Raw genomic sequence first — 20,925 nt, 5'->3', positions numbered from 1 at the left:
TTTAAAGACATTTAGGTCATACTCCTTGTTGATAACTGACTAAAAAATAATGGGTAAAATGCAGATTGGGATGGGGAAGGCTATGAGCCATTGCTGAAAGGCAGATTCATCACATACTCTTAAGTTTTCAAATAAGAACCAGATCTAAAGTCTGTTAAGCAACATCACCCTAGTACAATAGGGTTCATTTGACTTATCCGGGATGCTCTACTGAGTATACGTGTTGAGAGCACTATTAAATTAATCCAGAGGGTTAACAGTGTTTAAGGAATTCTTTAATGTCATTCATTTTGTTGTTTGCATAATGATTGAGTCTTTGGGTTTTTGTTTTTGTCATCTTTTTTTTTTCTTAACACATTCATAAAATCCATGTGCCACACTGCATAATAATGGGGCTGAGTAATGCAGAGTATATATTAAAATGAGGCCAAATTCTCACGGCCCTTTGCATGCCAGCCAGGCATTGAATCGATAATTGAATCCATTTTTTTTAGTATCTTTTGATATATCTAATATTGAAATAATTACCTTATTCCCATAACTTTATTGAATACTTACTATGTGCAAGCCCTGTGCTAGGCTCTGTGCTGAGTACTTTATTTGGATATCTCATTTGATCCTCTGTTCAACCCTGGAGATTAGAATTCTTTATCAACACTGTAGGAGGAGGAAACTGAGACTACGGAGGTTAAGTGATTTGCCTAAGAATTCACAGCTATTGTATTATGCTGATTTAAACTGTAAAAGAAATATTTTGCTCTTTAGGCATTAAAGACTCATTTACTAGAACTGGAAGACATGTTACCAGTCCTCTGTTTTAGACCTAGTTTACACGTTGACCCATGGAGTTGTATCAGAAACTGCCATGGGTCATAAGTCAGCAATCATCTGGTAAGGGAACATTAAAAAAAACAGACTATCCCCCAGAGATTGATCTAGATCTGGAGAGGGGCCAGCTATGTATTTTTAAAAATCTTCGAAGTGATTCTGATGGTCAGCCAGATTTGCAAACTATGGATCTAGACAGACACCTTCATTTTATATATAAAGAAACACTCTAAAAGAGATATGAAGTCTGCCCAAAGTCCTTCATTACCAGAATTAGATTTCAAGTTCCCTACCTCCCAATTCATGTCTTTTTTAAGTTCATAATTTTCATTAATGACTTGTCTAGCTAAAGTGAATTTTCTTTCTTTTTTTGGTTTCTATATGTAATTCTTATCACTTTCATCATATAATCAAAATCTGTTTAAATAAAGTTCCCTTAAAATGACACACAACTCTGAAAATGCTCACTTTAAAGTGAATGCTAGTTAAGAATTGAGTTTGTTTTAATTAGGCTGTTGGTGATAATACAACATCATATGATGCATTTACATTTTTATCTTTTAAAATATTTGGGCTTATAAGTGAGATAAGTATAAGAAATGAAATTTTGTGATATTTCAATACATGATATAGATTTAATATCTAACTTACTACTGTACCAAAAGAAGATGCATGTCTCTGACATTTGTTCCTGTCCTTTTCCTTAATTCACAAACCCAAAGTATTTATGAATGACTATTCTTATGTTTACAAGATAAATTAAAAGAATTTTTTTTAATTGCTATGTGGATATTCTGCGAAATAATGACATGTATTCTTCAAAATTGTCAAGGTTAAGAAATGCAGAGAAAGACTAAAAACTGTCCAAGTTAAAGGAGAGTATAGAGACTTGAAAATTAAATGCAATGTGTGATTCCTGGACTGTATCCTAGAATGGAGAAGAAAATAATCAGGATAGTTGATAAAATTTGAAATGATTACATAACAGTATTGTATTAATGTTAATTTTTAAATTTTGATAACTATATTGTGGTTATATAAAAGAATATTTTTATTGGAAGGAATACACTAAAATATTTAAGGGTAAAGGACTCTGTTTCTAATGTACTCTTAAATGATTCAGAAGTTACATATTTACAGAATGATAAAGTTAATGGGGCAAAATGTAAACAATTGATGACTCTGGATGAAGAGGAATTCCTTGTGCTGTTTTGCAGGTTTTCTGTAAGTTTGAAATTATATCAAAATCAAAAGTTACCCCCCTCCAAAAGTGCCCTGTATGAGAGAATTTTATATAGACATAGTTCACTTGATTGCTGTCTCAAATGTTTGCCTACTTTAAAGCATCAAACTAACGTTTTTGAAAATCTGAGTGGGTGAGATGTAGGGTAACATTTTTCTCCTGAGTCATTTACTATGTAGTGACATATTTCTTATTCCCAAGTATTAAATTCTAGATTCCCATTTTGAAGCACAAAGATATATTTACCAAAAACATGATTTACTTTAGTAGCAGTATTATCAGGCGTTTCCTTTCTAACTGTTAGGGGAGAGAAATGTGCTAATTTTTCACTGCTCTGTTTTATTAGTTCTGGTATTGCCAGAATGTCCAGTCATGCTTTGTTGTTATTTATGGTAGCATGAATTCTGCTGATACCATATATGCTTCTTGGCTTATTTGAAAACATTTTGACTTTTTGTTGTTTTAATAACCAAAACAGTCTTTATCAGTAGAGCTCTTCTACGTATTAGTGGTAGCCATCAGAATCTATTTTCAATACATTAATTTTGACAGCGTTTTATCAGCAGCAAAATTATCCAGGCTCTGAAAATATTTATTATCAGGCCCTAAGCTAGGCACTGGGGATACAGTGATAAATAAGAGAGAAGCTTTAGTTAATAGTTCCAGGGAAACTGTTGCCCCATTCTAAGAATGCTTCTGGTAACAGTTGTGTTATCAACAGAAGTCAGAAAACCAAAAACATAAATACAGGCGAAATATTTGGACAAATGTAGGTAGTGACAATGTGTTTCAAACCTTAAAAACTCTTGTGCTGAGGGATATGACAGTCCTAGATCACTTCTTTAGATGTCTTAGTGACACTTTTATGTTACAGATTAAAAGTGGCCCAAATTTAAACCAGAAAATCAGTGGTGCCTATTCAGATTTCTGATAATGTGATTTCCTGGGTTTATTATACAGAGTGTTTGAATAGCACTTATGTTCTCCGACTTCTGCTGTGCAGTTCTTAAACTCCACCTGTCCTCTTGTGTAACAGAGTTTAGTCTTGTTTTTTAAACACTGTGTGTGAATGTGTCATATAGTGTTCGCTCCCACATTGACCTGCTGCTTCAGGCACAATATTTTGGATATTCCACTCTATTTCAGAGTATCCAAAGGTGACTCTGCTTAAGGGAGAACTTGACAGATAAGGAACTCGTACTCCTCCACTGCTGCTCTTTCATTTTTTTGACTCAGTGCTAAGTAGGAGGAAGATTCTGAGAATATTACAATATTTCAAATAAATATATAATGAGAATATAAAGAGAACTGTACCGGAAATGTTTTTAAATATTCTAAGAAAGAATTAATACAGTAAAACCTTGACAATCTAGAACTTACAAAGAATGAATCATTGCAGATAGCTGAGGGTATATCCATTTGAATATCGATATTTTAAAAATCTTCTCAAAGTACTAATACTGTGCTTTCTATAGTATTCCTTATATAGCTTAATCTTTTAGTTATGGGTGATACACATCATTGTGAAAACCAATCATTGTACTAACACTGGTCACAGCTATGAAAAAGGTATGCATAGATACAACAAAGATCGGTGAATAAATCAAAACAGTGAGAGCATTTTTTTAGGTTAGTAGTAGTATAAGGTGATACCTCTTCCAAAATTGTGTTTAACTATGACACAGAGATTCGGGGTTTTGTTTGGGAGTTTTATTTGGTTATCTTTGGGATTGATAGTATGATTTTTAGGGTTTTATTTGGGACATTCTTCTAGCAATTCTCTAGTGTTTTGTGTCCTCTCATTGTTAATCTGTTGACTGTCACCTCCCAAGACTGTGCTGCCTCTAACAGGAAGTTTAAGTATTTCTTTAAAAGGGTCTCGTGTTTCAGGTGCCAGCCCAGCCATTATCACCATACATCATCAGCCCATTTGGCCTAGACGTTAGAGCACTAGGGATGCAAGAGACATTCTGAACAGAGCGAAAAGGGAAAAGTAGGATATTCCCCTCTCTCGTAGTTCCATGAATTCCCTGTTTCCTTGTTGCCTTCTGTGTCCAGGAAGCTGAGAGGTTTTAGACATTACATATTGAAGAGACTAAAAGAGACAAACCAAGAATTGTGCTAAAGGAGTGACAGAGTTTCTTGACGGTTCTGTGTTTTATTTTATTGTGTTTTTTCGTGTTTTTTTTTTTTTTTTAAGAATTTGGTTTTGCTTTCTTTGTTTTCCTGTAACAACCAAGGGTGCATCTGTTTTATTCTAAAAATTGTTGGTATACTATACCAAAATCATAAGACACAAAACTAACCTTAAATTTAATTTGTAATAAAATTTGAACTTAAGAAAAAAGTGCGAATTGCCCCACCCTTTCAATTAGAGAATGGATGTTAACAAAAATCAATCAGATTTCATGACTGAAACAGAAATCCCTGAGTCAGACTCTTGGTTTATTCTCATTAAAACTTTAACTCTTACTCTAATAGTGTCTCTACAACTTTCTGATGTGTATTTGAACAAATTTACTGAAAATTAACTTACAGCTCCCATCTGTTTTATTGAACATCTCCCTAAACATTCATCTTATTCTTGATAATTTCTAGCCACATTTCTGTTTTGTACAATTTAAATGTGTATTGACCTACTTCGTACACCTGTCATGTGTAATAGCCGTAGAGTACAGTTTTTAATGTGTAACTAAAATAAATTTTGGTCAGTGGGTACAGTGGGCTGTTTTCTGCACTATGGTTTCATTAACGTCAATCTTAGGTAAGCACACTAATTAAGAAAGAATGAATACTTTCACATATAGCAACAGAATTTTTATCAGAATTCATTGTAACCCTCAGGTTTCTGTTTTGGGTGATACATATTGCAACATTTGAACTTTCTCCATGTCCACATTTCCTGCTCAGGAAACAGACCGAGTCTAACCTGTAAAGCTGTAAAATCCATTTATTCACTAAGGATTCTCAAAGACAGCAGATTATTTTTTCTTCAACTGTTTTGACTCTTATCGATTATTGTTGGATTTCTTTCTTGGAATAGATGGGGAAAAAAAGAATCAAGTGATGATTCATGGAATTGAGCCAATGTTGGAAACACCTTTGCAGTGGCTGAGTGAACATCTGAGCTACCCGGATAATTTTCTTCATATTAGTATCATCCCGCAACCAACAGATTGAAGGATCAACCATTTGCTTGAACGGAATGACCCTTAGACAGGATTTACCAGAGCATGTCACCCTTCTGCTTCAGTGAGGTTTGGTGGAGGCAACCTGACCAGAAACACTGCTGCAAGCCAAACAGGAAAAAGATTCCATGTCAGATAAGGGCACTCGGGCTGGTCTTACTTTGCATCACCACTGCTTTCCTCCACTGCCGTCATTAAACCTCAGCTGCGACATGAAAGACTTTACAGGACCACTGCAAGTCTTCTGTTTTCTTGTAAAATATAATGAAGCCGAAACCTTTGGCCTAAGAAGAAAATGGAAATATGTGCCACTGAATTTGTATTTCTGATTAACAAATAAACAAGGGTATTTCCTAAGGTGACCATGGTTGAACTTTAGCTCAAGGGAGTGGAAACATTGGTTTAAATTTCAAGAGAATTAGACTTAAGAAAGTAAAAGAGAAATTCTGTTATCAATAACTTTCAGTAATTTTTTGTAAAAGATCAAATTACAGTAAACCCATCTTTCCTTAAGAAAATTTCCTATGTTTACAGTCTGTCTATTGGTATGCAATCTTGTAACTTTGATAATGAGCAGTGAGAGATTTTTAAATAAAGCCTCTAAATATGTTTTGTCATTTAATAACATACAATTTTGTCACTTTTCCAGTACTTTCTGACACATACAGTAGATCGCTGTTTTTACTCTTTGTGTTACCCTTCAGACTGGTCGTCGTAGGCATGGAATGGATGTAGGGCACAGGATAACTTGTCTCAGGAGCTGTCATAGAGTTTCTTGCCACCGATTTTTAAATCTGTGTTCTTTACAGGCTAAAAGTATAAATAATGTTTTCATCTATCTTTGCTGTTTTATCACCATAAATCTGTCAGATCATAGTGTGTTAAGCATCTATATAGTTTTGCATTTTTGGAAAAGCCCATTCCTTTTCAAGCTAGTGTTTGTCATTGGCTTCAGGTCTGATATTTCACTGTGGTCCCTGGTAGCAAGTCTTTGAAGTCTAAAGATTACCGACCTCCAGACTGCAGTAGCTTTTCCTTAACTTTACCAAAAATATTCAGAGATTACTGGAGTTCTTATTCAGATAAGGAAACTTTTGCTGCACTTTATTACCACGCTACTGGCTGAGTCTACTGGCTGAACGCACTTGTGCATTACACTTTGTCTCTTGTGAGCTAGCTTGCTGTCCGTACTGAATGTCGACCCATTTGAGTATGCTAAAAGACAGTATCATACAATAATGGTTTTAGATTCCAAAATAAAGATGAATGTTTTTCTCATAAAAAATTGTATGAATGTTGAAGTGAGATCCTGCTAGTGCTCACCGCTTCCTTTCACAGATTAATAGCAGATTTATTGACAGAGTGAAATAAAGTTAGAGGTCAAATATTCTGGAATGGAAAGTATAAGTCTCAATCAAAAAGAAAAACATAGGGTACCAATGCGATCAGAGAAAAAATAGAAGCAAGTGGCAAATAATTGGCTGATGTCAATAAAATGAAAAGTGCCATTTTAGTAAAGTCAGAAAATAGTAGCAATTGTTGAGTTACTTAAGGATGAAAAAAAGAAAAAAAACCACTGACTTGTATTTTTTCAAAAGAGGTTGGTCTAAATATGATTGTTCACATTAAAAGTATTTATTCATCTACTCAGTTTGGGGATTTTCCCCCTTGATGTTTTTACAGACTCAAGTGAGCTTCAGTGAGCAGAAGGATCAAAATGCTAGGAGGGCCAAGCTGTGAAGGCAAGGGTTGTGAGAGCAGTAAGCCATAGTAGTTTTCCACAGACGAGACCAATGGAAGGTCTCTGCAGTGGGCTCAGGTGAGCTGCTGATCTGCACTTCCAGATTCAAAAGTAAACTTGATCAATCCCTTGCCCATTTTTACTTACTTGTTCATTATTACACCAGCATCATAACTGTATTACTCTACTCTAGTCCCAGGTAAGTCAAGCCTCCAACACCCAGAGGAAGAATAAAAACAGAAATCAGTGGCTTAAATATCTATTTTTTTCTTTTTATTTGAATATTTAAATTTTATGGTTTATTAAAAAAATTAATTAATTTTGTGTCTGTCTTTATTTCTAGAAGTTGGAAATGAAGTTTATATAACACAGGTTACCTGTTGGGGAAATCATTAACATTTCCTTATTCTTACACCTGTTGTAAAAGTTTCTCAAAGAAAAAAAGATAGGAGGGATAAAGGAGAATGTGTGAAAGAAAATGGAGAGAGCCACACATCTCATTATTGCTTATTTAACTCATCCTAAGTGGTGACCCTCCTAAGAAAATGAAGATGCGTTCTTAAGTTCCTGGCATTGTTTAACTAGGAAGGAATAAATTGAGCCTAAATAAAGTAAATCATTGCTTGTCCTTCATAATGTTGTTTTTCATTTGGATGACCTAAGTTCTCAACATCAATAGAGTGGATTGATAAGCACCTTATGTATCTAGAGAACCAAAGTAGCCAGTTCATAGTTAAAGTTGACCTTCCAGTTTTTATAGCATGATGTGGTCCAGTCAGTCTGAAGTGAACCCAGGAATGGGCTGGTCCTGTTCTGTTTATCCCCCTATTCACTGGAAACTAGATGAGAATTGATTGTTTGCTAAGACAACAATATACAAGGTTTGATACTGAGTGACGTTAACTTTTAATGGTTATCTTTCTAGGGTGTGGTTTATATTGTGTCAGCTATATAAAGTAACATTTTCATTCAGTTTTCAGAGATTTGGTTTATGTGGGTCAGTGGGTCATGCCAAAGAATGACACTCTCACTTTTTATTTATCGTACTACTGATATTTAGGTCTCAGGTAAGTTGAGTTTCCTTTTAGATGTGCTAGCATAGTTGAAATAGAAGTGTAGAATCTTGCGGTATGATAAGAAAAAATCACATGACAATATTTATAGTCAGTTCCATTCAGTCTATTATTGGGGTGGAATCAGTCAAAATACTTAACTGTCTCTTGAGTTCTATCATCCTCTTAAGTGTTTTCTAAATATAATCATTCCTTGGTCTAAAAGTATTAAAAATTACCCACAGGAGTGTTAGAAAAGAGTCATGCCTCTTCTGAAGTAATTTGAGATTAAATAATACTTTTTAATTAAAAAAATTCATTTACCATATAGATTTATTTGACAAAAGAATCCTTTAAATCCTCTCAAAGGTGCTTTACTTGCTAGCAAGTATACTACTACTGTGGAATCTAGTAGTCACAATATAGGAACCTCAGAGTGAAAAAAGGACTTGATTTTTAGATCCTTTAGGTGGTTCATTAAGTATCTAAGTATTTAATTCTTGTTAACCGATAATGTGTCAGAGATCACCAGTGGGGTAAAGACAAATCTGAAGATTTAGAATTGTTGACATGCTGTGACATACCAACTGATTCTTCTGAAACCAATTAACTTGGCTTTCCCTCTCTTGCTTCCCCACCCCTACATCACAAGGATAAATAAAGCACAGCCAGGCTTTTTCCTCTTTGTTTTCCATGGTTCTCTGTGGAGTGTCTAGCTCATAATTGGTGCTTTGCAACTCGGTATGAAAAAGAAAAAAATTAACAGGATTATTTAATGACACTTCAAAATCAGTGTTTTATTTTCCTGTTAAAAATACCAGCTATAAAAACAGGAGGAAACTTGTCGTTTATAAATCAATATACAAAGTGCAGTTGGTTCAGGTTTGCATTACTGGTGAAGACTTGCTTACTCAAATCAGCTACTTTCAGTAGGAACCACTGTGGATCAGATCCTTGCATCAGTCCACGTTCATTTTAGCTGTAGCACAGACCACAGTATATATCTTCTGTTTCAACATCACTCTAATTTAAGCAGCCCTTAAGTTGGAGCTATTCTCATCAAGCATCTGGAGGTATTTATTAATTCTGTCCTTTTCATAAATGAGTGGTTTGTGTCTTGCTTTAGCCTCTAGACTACTTCTGAAAATGTAATACATTTTTAGCAAGGGAAATGTGTTAGAGCTGAGAGCAAGGTTGTTCAGACTGAGGTAGACTCTTGGAACCATGTTCGTGAAAAGCTTTAAGAGAAATATTTGGCTTTCCATCTTTTACATGGAGCGGAAGAAATATCCGTCTGCTTCACGTATTACTTAGAGAATCCTAGTCAACTTTCCCATCATAACCTTTACTGTGGTTTGGAACAAATATCTGTATGGTATTTGTTTTTCTCACTGAGCATACACTCTGTAAGAGCAGAGATCATGTCTGTTTGGCTTGGTATTGCATTCCCAGGACCTAGCACTGCCTGGAACATAGTGGACTATACTAAACACTGGATGAATAAAAGGTTGGAAAAGCTGTGATCCTAATGACCTAGAGTTGAGAGCATAAGGCTTTCCCCCCCTTTCTGACAACTCTATTTGAAAGTAGCTCTTAAGCTTCTCACTCCAAACAAAATCTCTCTCTAGCCTGTTGATTCCATCCTCTAAATGTGTCCCATTTTGTCAGTGTCATCCTTGAAATTCACTCAAGTGTATAGTGAGTAATACATGCCAAGCCACGTGCAAGAAATACAGTAGGTTAGAATTCGTCGTGCTGACGCTGGGTGGATAGTCAGTTCAGCAGTGTCGTCATTTGACAGACACATCCATAGTAAGATTTATTAGTAAAAGGGCTGGGAAACAAGATATTTTTACAAAATTTCCATGCCCACTACAAAAATTAAGGCAAGTGGTCAATCCTTAGGTGTAAGAGTAAGGAAGGAGTCAAGGGTGAATAATTGCTCTCAGGGAGCACAATAAAGGTAACCAAAGGGCCATGGAGCTGAAATGTGACAGTGGAAGTCTAGGAAAATAATCACGAGAGCCCCAAATGGAGTAGCTAAGGCCAAGCAGAGAGGCTGGCTTCACAGACAGGTGGTTTTCTCTGCTCTGGGCTGTGTGGCAGGCATTTCTGATCTCTAGGGGATGGACTGTACTTGTTTGGGATGTGGTGACTTTGTCTTTTTGTGTTGTCTGGTGCACATTTTCCAAATAAGTTATGTGGCTGAAAGCTTAAACCCGTAGCTTGGATGTTGATATTCTTGTTACCCAAAACTGTTGGGCTTTAGCTTTCTTTTCCAGAGACAATAATTCAGTGACCTATCACCTGAATCTAACCCATTGTGTGCAGGCTTGTGGAAAAATGTCATGCCCTGACTACTAGCCTTTTTCTTGGTAGGCCATCTCAACCATGCCTCCCTTAAGAATTGGGTCGTTCCTACTGCCTTTATTTCTGTAGCTTTTTTGGGTCATGGTTTTAAAATTAATTATTATGTAATATAAAATGTCAACTTATTCTTATGTCTCTGATGTACAGTAATGTTGCTAACATTCAAGTGTGACAAAGTTACCGGTGATACTGATGACATCAGTGGATACTTAATAAAGGTATCAACTAGAGCCAACTTTAGATGAGGGACAGCCAAGTTGGGGCAGGATCAGGGAGGAATGTATAGAAGCAAATCAGGTAAAAGCTGCATTACTTTGGGGTTGTAACATGCATGAAACATTAGAATAAAAGAAGAGAAATGCCAGATAGGTTGTGATTAGCTATAGTTCAACTCAGATGCATGGTGGACATCTTTCATTCTAGTCAGAACAAAGCCCATACATTAGTCTTAAAGGACAAGTCTTTTTTGTTTTTTTTAATTGAAGTACAGTCAGTTACAAGTATCAATTTCTGGTGTACAGCACAATGTCCCAGTCATATGTGTGTGTATATGTATATATATTCATTTTTATATTCTTTTTCATTTAAGGTTATAAGATATTGAACATTGTTTCCTGTGCTATACAGCAGAAACTTTCTTTTAAATCTATTTTTATATAAGTAGCTAATATTTTTAAATCTCAAATTCCCAAATTTAACCCTTCCCACCCCCTTTCCCCAGTAACCATAAGATTGTTTACTATGGCTTCAAGTCTGTTTCTCTTTTGTAGATGAGTTCATAGTGTTTAAAGGACAAGTCTTAATGTTCATTTGGGACATCTCAGTAAAATCAATTTTAATTGCTTATTCCGTGTTAGGCATATTCTCCCAGATTTTATAGAATTCCACATGATTCATCTATTCTAGCATTTATTGAGCAAATAGGATAGTGGAGTTTTTGAGAGGAAGAAGACATAGTTAAGGAACCTCTATAAGAGAGAGAAAACAAAAGTAACTATACAGCATGATAGTTGGACATTGCCATGAGAAAGGAACAAATAAACCACTATGGGAAAATGGAACTGAGAGGATGATTTACTTTGGGCTAACTAGATGGTATCTTGCTTGCCCTCTCAGAAGCATCTGACAGTTGATCACACCTTCATTCTTGAAACACTTTCTTCACTGGACACCACACCCTCTTGTTTTCCTTCTGCCTCAGCCCCTTTCTCAGTTTTCTTTGATGATTCTTTCTTCTCTTCTTGACTCCTAAATGTTGCAACACCCCAGGACTCAGGCTTTGGTCCTCTTCTTTGGCTATACTCACTATATGAATTCATCCTATGGCTTTTAACACTGTGTGTTATCTCCAATATTAACTTCTTTGCATTTCAGACTTACCTGGAACCACCTACCTGACATTCATCTTAAATGTCTAATAGTTCAAATTTTATTTAGGCAAAGGGGAACTTTTGACTTTCTGCTCACAGCTACACCTATCCTTTCCCATCTTAATAAATGCTACCTAGCCCCAAAGCCTAGTATCTTTTATTTCTATCCTAGTCATCTTTAATTCCTCTCTTCTCTTCACATCCATGTCTAATTCATCAGCAAGTTCTAATGAGTCTATCTTAAAATATACCCTGAATATATTTTTTACCACTTCCACTGGTACCACCCAAGTCTAAGCAAACACTGCCTCACCTGGGCTACCAGTATCTTCTCATCTGGTGTCTCCTTCTTAAAACATAAATGACATCATGGCAGTTCTTTGACCAAAACTTTCTAGTTTTTTCATTCCACCGGAAGTAGATCTAGAATTCTTACCAAGTTCTGCTTGATCTGGTCCTTCCTTCTGGCCTCATCACTCTCTGCTCCACTATTTTATTGTGTCTACACTGGCCTTCTTCCCCATCTTGTCCTTTAAATAAGACAAGGTCCTGCAGTTGCCTTGGCTTACTTTTGATCTCACAAGAGAACGTAAGCACCACGAGGGCAGGGACATCCTTCTCTTCATCTTCATACCTCTAACAGTGCCTGGCGCATCACAGGGCCTTATCAAATACAAGTTTCTATAACTTCTGTCTGAGTAGGTTAGGAAAAGCTTCATTGAAGAAGGCTTTTGAGGGGAAAGAAGTGGAAATTGGGAAGAGGGAAGGAAAGTGAGTGACAGACAGATAGCGTGGTAAGAATAAAAACTCAGAGAAAAAGGTTGCCAGTTTGGCTGGAACCTAAGTTCCTTGCAGGAGAGAAGGAAAGATAAGACAGGAAAGGTAGATTCTGTTCTGACAGAATTATAGAAAGCCTTGAGTATCAGGCTAAGGAGATGAGATTTTATTTGGTGTGCAGGAAGAGCCACTGAGTCTTTTCAGTAGCTAGATCATATGTGCAGAGCAGCCTTTTGAGATGATGACTCTCGTAGAATCTTGTGGGGAGGTGTGGTACAGGCTGAGTCTGGGAGACAGATGAGAGGAAGGCCACCATGATTGAGTCACTAACATTTCTTGACTGTCACAGTCACCTCAGAAATGGAGTCTCTGCATCCACTCCTGCCCTTTCAATTCCTTTCTCCATCTGGCAGCCAGAAAGGTCATTCAAAGCTTTAGCTCAGGTCCTCTGATATTGTGATTTATAATAAGAAATACATATTTGATCTTTGTCCCTTTTCTGGCCCAGAGCTCCTGAAACTGGGAATTTTCTAGCAATGAGAGCAATCAAGGTGTCTTATGTTATTAAGGATTTTTGGACCACACCTAAGGATGGGGGCTGGTTGCCAGGAGAACCAATCATATGATTAGAGATTTGGAATTTTCAGTCCCACCCCCACCTTGACCCCCTGAGAAGGGGAGAGGGGCTGGAGTCTGAAGCAATCACCAATCAGTCATGCCCAGGTAATGAAGCCTCCATAAAGACCCAAAAGGGCAGGGTTCAGAGAGCTTCCTGGTGGGTGAATTCATGGACATTTCTGGAGAGTGGCATCCTTTCCCACAAAGCTTGCCCTGTGCATCTCTGTTATCTGGCTGTTCCTGAGTTATATTCTTTTATAATAAACTGGTAATCTAGAAAATAAAATGTTACTCTGTGAGTTTTGTAAGCTATCCTAGCAAATTAAATGAAAGGAAGAGGGAGTCATGGGAACCCCAGATCTACAGCAGGTCGATCAGGCAGCAACTTGGGCTTGCAATGGGGGCCTGAAGTATGGCGGGGGAGGGGGAGGCAATCTTGTGGCACTAAACCCTTACGTTGTGGAAACTGATGCTGTTTCTGGGCGGATGGTGTCAGAATTGAGTTGACCTGTAGGACACTCTGCTGGTATCCAGAAAACTGCTTACTGGTGGTGGGGGGACCACTGCCAACCCCCAAAGGTGGCATTGGTACAGAACCATTTTAGGTCCATTTTCTCCTCTGCTTGAAATCTTTAATTGGCTTCATGCTGTCTTTAGGGTACTTCAAAATCCTTACCATGTGCAGGCTTTGCAAGATCTGGCTTCTCCCCACTAGATTTATTCCCCAGTACTCTTCTTCTTCATGATCCAGCTGTAGTGCACTTCTCTCAGAGCCTCAAAAGCATGACGCTCTCTCTTGTTACAAACTCTTGCCTTGACTCTTCCTTCTCCCTGGGATGTCCTCTCCTGCCACCTCCTTTTCCTTGCTAATTCCACTCATCTTCTTTCAGTCCCTCAGGACTTTCCTCTCCAGCTGCCCAAGCCCTTCCTCATAGGGTTACCAGATATAGCAGACAAAAGTATGAGATGCCCAGTTAAAGCCGAATTTCAGATAAACATGAATTTTTTTCTTTAGTGTAAGTATATCCCATGCAGTATTTGAGGCATACTTATATTAAAGAGAATTTGTTGTTTGTCTGAAATTCAGTTTTAACTGGACATCATGTGTTTTATCTGGTAACCCTACTTCCTGAACTAGATTTGGCTATTCCCTCCCCTAGCTCCCTCTCCTTTTCCTCAGTATTTATCTCTCTTGTATTAAGAGCTCTATGTCTGTGGGACCTGGTAGACTGTAAGTTCCATGAGGGCAGGGATGGGTCTGTTTTGTTCACCAGTGCCTAGCACAGTGCAACAGCATGTCATAGGCCCCCAGTAAATTGTAAATGAATGAAAAAAATGTGAGGCTATTGGCATTCTAGAGAGAGGCCAGAGCTAAAGCTACTGTCTGGGAAGTTTTCCGCATGGAGATGACCTTTGAAGCGGGAGGGGTGGAGGGAGGGCAAGAACACAGCAGAGGTAGGAGAGAGAGAAGAAAAGATCTTGGGCTAAGCTGAGGGGAATGCCAGTGCTTGGGTAGCAAAAAGAGGAAGACAGGCAGAGGCCAGAGACAGTAGTGCCAGGGAGAGAATTCATAAACTCAGCCAGATCTCTGGGAGTAACAGGGACCAGGTGTTCAGATTTGGCATTAAGTACTTGGGACCTTCAAGAGAGCTGATTCAGGTCTGATAGCTGTCAGGTTGCAGAAATTTAGTGATGGGGGAAAAAAGACTGTTGCTGAGCCATTAGCATGGTGGAGAGAAAGAGAGAGAGAGAGAGAGTGTGTGTGTGTGTGTGTGGTGTGTGTGTTATGCATAAGGGAGGCCTCAGTGTGTTCACTGGTGAAAGAGAAGGAACCAGTGGAAAAAGAAGGTGATCATCCTCAGGGAAGGGGTGATAAATGGTCTAGGAACAAGTGGAGGGGATGGAATCAGAAAAGAGAAAGTGTGGGAGCAATGATTATTAATTATAGTCATTCCTGATAAGTGTGACACTCTGGTCTCCAAAAAAAAAAGACAAGTCACATTGTCCTTATTACTAAAGATTATATACATTGTTCACTAAAGAATATAGCCTGAATTTGAACATAATTAAGTTTTCTTAGCCCAGCGGCTTCTCAAACTTTAACAAGCATGGGCATCACTGCCTGTTTAAATGCAGACTGTGAAGAGTAGGGGGAATAGGGCCTGAGATTCTTCATGTTCAACAAACACCCAGGGGATGCGGTTGCTGCTGTCTTAGACTTTCTATTCTTGCTTCCATGAAGCTTTTTTTTTAATGGCAGCTGAATGTAAATGTTTTATATTAGCTTAACCTTGTAGTGAAATTTACGCAAGAAATGCTGAACACCCTTTCTTCTGAAGTTAGCAGAAATAAGACTGAAGTACATCTTCTCACAAATGTGTTCTAATTTTAAATAACTCGAAATGCTTATGTGTATCTCAAACATTAGTTCCCTCAATACTAAGGAGTTATCTTCAGAATTTAAAAACATATTGCTTTGGAATGTGAGAAAACAGAAAATTGCTTAAAAGCAGAATGAGATCTTGATGAAATATTTACCTATAATGAATTATTGATCAGTTTTTTTTTTGAGGGATCTATTGGATTTTTTTTTTAAGCGATCTATTTGTTCATTTAAAGGGACTTGAAATGTCTTTTCTACAAATGTTTTTAGAGCATTAGTATGATTCATTATTAATGGTCTGAAGATACTTTTTAAATGTTTACATTCAACAAAATAATGCTTTTTAACAGAAGACTACAATATAATGCAAGTGTGCTGTTCAGAAAATAACTATAGGGCTTATTTTTAAAATTAATTCCTAGTTTTGAATCTATAAACTATGATGAGTGAATGTCTTCCTTTTTCAATACCATCAGCATACTTCTGTCACTTCATATAAAGCTTTATCTGAGATGATGTTAAAAGCCAGGACTGGACAGGTGGCTTAGCCTGCCTGCCTCTCACCAGACATGTGACAGATCCTGCAGAAAGCAGAGGCTCAAAGAAAATCAAGCATAGGTCGGAAAAAGAGATTTGTGCACCTGCAGCCAGAATTCAAATTCTTCTTCCTCTGGAATCATTTTTAAAAGTTTTTCTCATTTGACATACTTTGTATATGTGCAAGATTCAAAAGGTTCCAAGAGTGTGCAGTGAAAGTCTCTCCCCTTCCTCCTATGCCATCTTCACAGAAATCCCCTTCTGTTAACCTGTGCCTTGTGTCAATTTCAGAGAGCCGCTTTACTGTATATATCTTGGAGATTGTTTCATATTAATGCATATAGTCTGCCCTATTCTTAATAGCTACATAATTGAGTATGACTTTTCCATCATTTTCCCCAAATTTGAATTTTTCTTCATAAACCAGGTTATGTACAAGTGAATATGTTGAGCATTTACAACCATTAAGGAGGAATGTGCCCCCAGGGAATTCAACATTTCTCTAAACTATTTCCTTACACTTGTAGAGACCATATCAAAAGCTTGAAACCCCTACGAACTCTATCGATTCTCACAGTGCTAGAAGCTGCTGCTGGGTATAACTGAACACTAGAACAGAGCAAAGGGGAGGTGCCCTTCACTCCTGGGTATCAGTAGACCTACCCATTAATACCATCATGAAATGCTCCAAGGCACTTTCATACCTGTGGGTGAACATTAGGGCCATTCAAAACCAATGCTAACATCTACAAGCTTTCCGGAAGACCTCTGATGATGCAAATACAATCATCAGCCATCATCATGTACAAAAATGCAAATCCAGCAGGCACGCAGGAGACCTCACGTGACAACAGTGGTTCTAGAGTTCAAGTGGAGTCCCAGCAAGACTTTGTTTATCTAGTTTCTCATCTAGTCAACACACATCTTTGAACATTTACTGTGTTCCAGACATGGTTCTAGGTACTAGGGATACATATGACAAGGAGAAGACAGACAAGGTTCTTGCCTTCAGGGAGCTTACATTCCAGTGGGGAATAGCTGGCTCCATCTTAACCAAAGCCAGCCAGTCCTTGTCTTCCTTCCTCATTCTGGTCATCGCTTTCTCTCATCAGCTTCCCCCACCTACCCACACCTCTCTGCTCTCTAGTCAGCCTGTATGCTTTGCTTGTAGCTTCACCACCCTGGATGCCTTGCCTTGTCTGTATTCATCTACTCATCTTCCATGAGTTTTAAATGCCTTCTTTGTGCCCGGCAGGATTTAAAGTACTTTGTGGGTGCTCCAGAAAACCAATTGAATGAAGGCCCAGCTCTTAGCATTAAGACTGAACTTAAACAAACAAAAAAGTCTGTCTTTAAAGGAAAAAAAAAGATTGAACTTTTTTTAAAGTAAACTTGAAATTTTAGAATAGGTTTTTACTCACAGAGAAGTTGCAAAGATAACATATGGAGTTCCTGTATATCCCTCACCCAGTTCCTCCTTCAGTTAGCATCTTACACCACAAAGGTATACTTGTCACAACTGGTGAGCCAATATTGATACATTATTATTAACTGAAGTCCATATTTTGTTCAGATTTCCTTAGTTTTCCCATGAATTTCCTTTTCCTGTTCCAGAGCCTCATCTGAGATACCGCGCTGCAAGTGGTTATCATGCCTCCTTAATCCCTCTGGTCTGTGAGTTTCTAGTCTTGGTCTTCACGAAGTTTTGACAGATTTGAGGAGTCCTAGTGAGGTATTTTTTTAGAATGTCCCTCTAGCCAGATTTGTTTGATGCTTTTTTCATGGTTGCACCAGGGGCCTGGGTTGTTGGAGGAAACCCACAGAGGAGAAGTGCTCTGCTTATCACATCAGATAGGGGGGTACGTGGCAGGATGGTGAAATCAACCTTAAACACCTGGTCAAGGTACTGTTTGCCAGGTTTCCCCACTGAAAGTTACCTTGTTCCCCTTTTACCTACTCTCCTGTTTAGAAGCAAGTACTAAGTGCGGTACCTCCTCCCCTCTGCAGGGTGGGGAGAGCGGGGGAATTAAGCTCCACCTCCTGGAGGGTGGTATTTACATAAATCTTTTCTTTAAATTTTACTGAAGTATAATTAATTGACAGTGTTGTGTTTCTGGTGTATAGCAGAGTGATTCAGTTGTACGTATGCAATTTTTCATATTCTTTTTCATTATAGGTTATTATAAGATATTGAATGTAGTTCCCTGTGCTATACATTAGGACCTTGTTTATCTATTTTATATAGTAGTTACATAAATCATCTGAATTCTTCTGTAAGGAAGGTTTATCTCTTCTCCCCCATTTATTTATTTAGTCAACCATTTATATTGGTATGGAATCTCATGCATATCTATGTGTATCTCAAACATTTATGCATAGTTATTTAATGACTTGGGTTATAACCTAATATTAGGCTATTTATTTTGCTGTTCAAATGGTTCCAGTTTTGGCTATTGGGAGTTCTTTTAGGTTGGCACCTGTGTCCCTTTGACATGTCCCTTCCTCTTGTTTTTTGAGCATTTCTTTACTTTCTGGCACTACTTGTTTATTTCCTGCCCCAGCCCTAGAACCAGCCATTTCTTAAGGGGTCCTGGTACCTTTTATGGGGGAGGCTTATTTTTAAATCCAGGCCTCAGCATCACTTACCCACCCACTGTCAGTCAGTCAGTGAGTCAAGGAATATTTATGTATATTCTCCTCTCATGCTGATTGTTGAACCAGATGTGGGATGTACGGTAGGGAACAGAGCAAATAAAGTCCTGCCTTCAAAAGCTAACAACGTGGCATGGCCTGTGAGAGAGACAATGAGCAAGTCTCAATGGAGAAAATATATAACTTTGATACATGCTGCAAAGGGAAGGGACAAGAGACTCAGATGAAAAATAACATAAGTCAGGGGCCTGGTTTAGATCAGGTGGCTGGAGAGGGCCCCCATGAGTGGCCAACATTTAGATAGAAAGTTGAAGCATGAGAAAGAGCAGAGGGAGGAGTGGTTTCAAACTACAGGTTAGTGGGTCATGACTAGCTTTTTAAAAAAGGAATAGAACATACCAGAAGTATTATCATGTAAAATTAAGGTTGCCTTTACATATAGGTTGACATATTCACTGGTTCAGGGTATATGGAATGTATTTCTTAGTGGGCATTATTATCCCAAAAAAGTTTGAAAGCCACTGTTTTATGAGGAAATAAAAGCAAATTGAAAGCTCTAGAAAGAGGAAAAGCTTTAACATACTTGAGGATCAGAAAGGAGGCCAGCGTGCCTGGACAGTGGGCACAGGATGAGCGGAGAGGCCGAAGATGTAGGGAGGCCTGCAGCCAACCAGCAGGGCTGGGCCAGGTGGCCTTGGTGTTTTAATTAGGGAGTGATGGGAAGTCATTGAAGGGTTTTAAACAGAAGTGTTGATATTTTAAGAACTTTTAGGTTCCTGCTTGGGGAATGGAAGGAGAGGACAAAGGAGGAAGCAGGACAGACGCCAGTGAGAAGGGTCTACAAAGAGAGGCCCAAACTGGAAAGGTCCCTCGGACTTGTGTTCACATTCCATTGCCGGTCCTGTTCTCCCAGCCACTAGAACAGTGCCCGGAACAGCAGACCTTCAGTGTACCTGTGCTAAATGAATGAATTACACGGTTGTAGTAAAGATGGAGAGAAACGGATGAGTCAAGGCACATTTGGAAAATGGCACATTCTTTCCGAGAGATTGGGAATGAGGAAGGCGGTCAGGGAGAGTGTGAGAGCCCTCCTTCCCCATCTCTGCCAGCGCTAACGGATGCCTCCTGGCTCTGCTGTTGGACTTCATCGGGTAGTTACTGGATTCTGTTAACTGTTTAGACTGTGTTTCTACCTCTGTGCTTAGTCATATTGGCCAGGAGTGGAAATAACAGAATTTTTCAAGAGAAACTGAGATTGAGTAGAATCGCAAAAACCAGTTCTTATCACAGATTTTCAGGACTTTAGAATCTTTCATGCCACATCTCTTAATCTCTGTGAGAGTCACCACCTAGCAAGTAAAGCTCCTCTGAGGGTTGCCAAAATTGCCTGGGATTCAGCATTCTGACAGGGACCTGGGGAGGTGTTCGTGTATAGCTAACTGGGTTCTAAAGAAACTTTTCCCGCCTGATTTTATGTTCTATTAAAAATACATTGTGGCAAAATCCTTTCTTGACACCCCTTTTCCTGACAGTGCTGGTGCCCGAGGTCTGCAGCTGGCTGTCCACTCAGCTGCTGGCCTCCTCGGCAGAGTGCAGCCACCTCCTGCCACTGTGGAGGGACTCGGATGAGGACAGGCGTAGAACTAGTCAACATGGAGCAGAAAATGGAAGGAACCAGACCCCAGGAACAGAAAACTGTGAGTCCTCTCTGGAAAGCTGGGTACTAGAGGTGGGTGTGCTCCAGAGATGCTGATTAATTTTGAGGGGTTGGTCCTTTTGGTCAAATGGGTTTCATGCTCTTGACTGAGAAACCAGAGCAGCAATCGGGTGTCACTGGGAGTGATGCCAGTGGTGTTTGCATGGGTTAAGAATTTTCATATGACGGGATAACAAACTCAAACTGCCTTAGGCAAACAAAGGGATTGCATTAGCTTATGGCCTGAAAACCCTGGTGCGCAGTCTAGAATTTACATCCTCCACACGATGCCAGCTCCACATCTTTTTTGTTTATAGCTTTGTACTGCTTCTTCTGTGTGTTGGCTTCATCCTCAGGCTGGCACTTCTCTTGGTGACACAAATGGCTGAAGGAGTTTTGAACTTTGTATTCTCCAAGACACTATCCAGGAGAAGGGGGACTGTCCCCTCTGGGAACCCCACAGAAGACTG

At 38.5% G+C, this 20,925-nt stretch overlaps 1 protein-coding gene across 4 annotated transcripts in view; it reads left to right on the top strand.

Annotated features, from left to right (window-relative positions):
- The window catches only part of ATG5 (autophagy related 5), a 103,499-nt gene extending 96,179 nt beyond the window's left edge, over nucleotides 1–7,320 (top strand). For 2 of the 4 annotated variants that reach the window (XM_032484614.1, XM_014563253.2), the window contains one exon: nucleotides 5,115–7,320. In XM_032484614.1, coding sequence (XP_032340505.1) covers nucleotides 5,115–5,251 — 137 coding nt within the window. In that variant the 3' untranslated portion in view covers nucleotides 5,252–7,320. The remainder of the gene's footprint in view (nucleotides 1–5,114) is intronic. The other 2 variants (XR_004321863.1, XM_014563252.2) reach the window with 2 other exon arrangements.
- Nucleotides 7,321–20,925: the final 13,605 nt, after the last annotated feature.

This window comes from Camelus ferus, chromosome 8 (assembly GCF_009834535.1).
Source record: "Camelus ferus isolate YT-003-E chromosome 8, BCGSAC_Cfer_1.0, whole genome shotgun sequence".
In the NCBI taxonomy this organism is placed as follows: Eukaryota; Metazoa; Chordata; class Mammalia; order Artiodactyla; family Camelidae; genus Camelus; species Camelus ferus.
The sequence above is the reverse complement of the archived record's forward strand: the minus strand, read 5'-3'. Positions and strand labels throughout refer to the sequence as shown.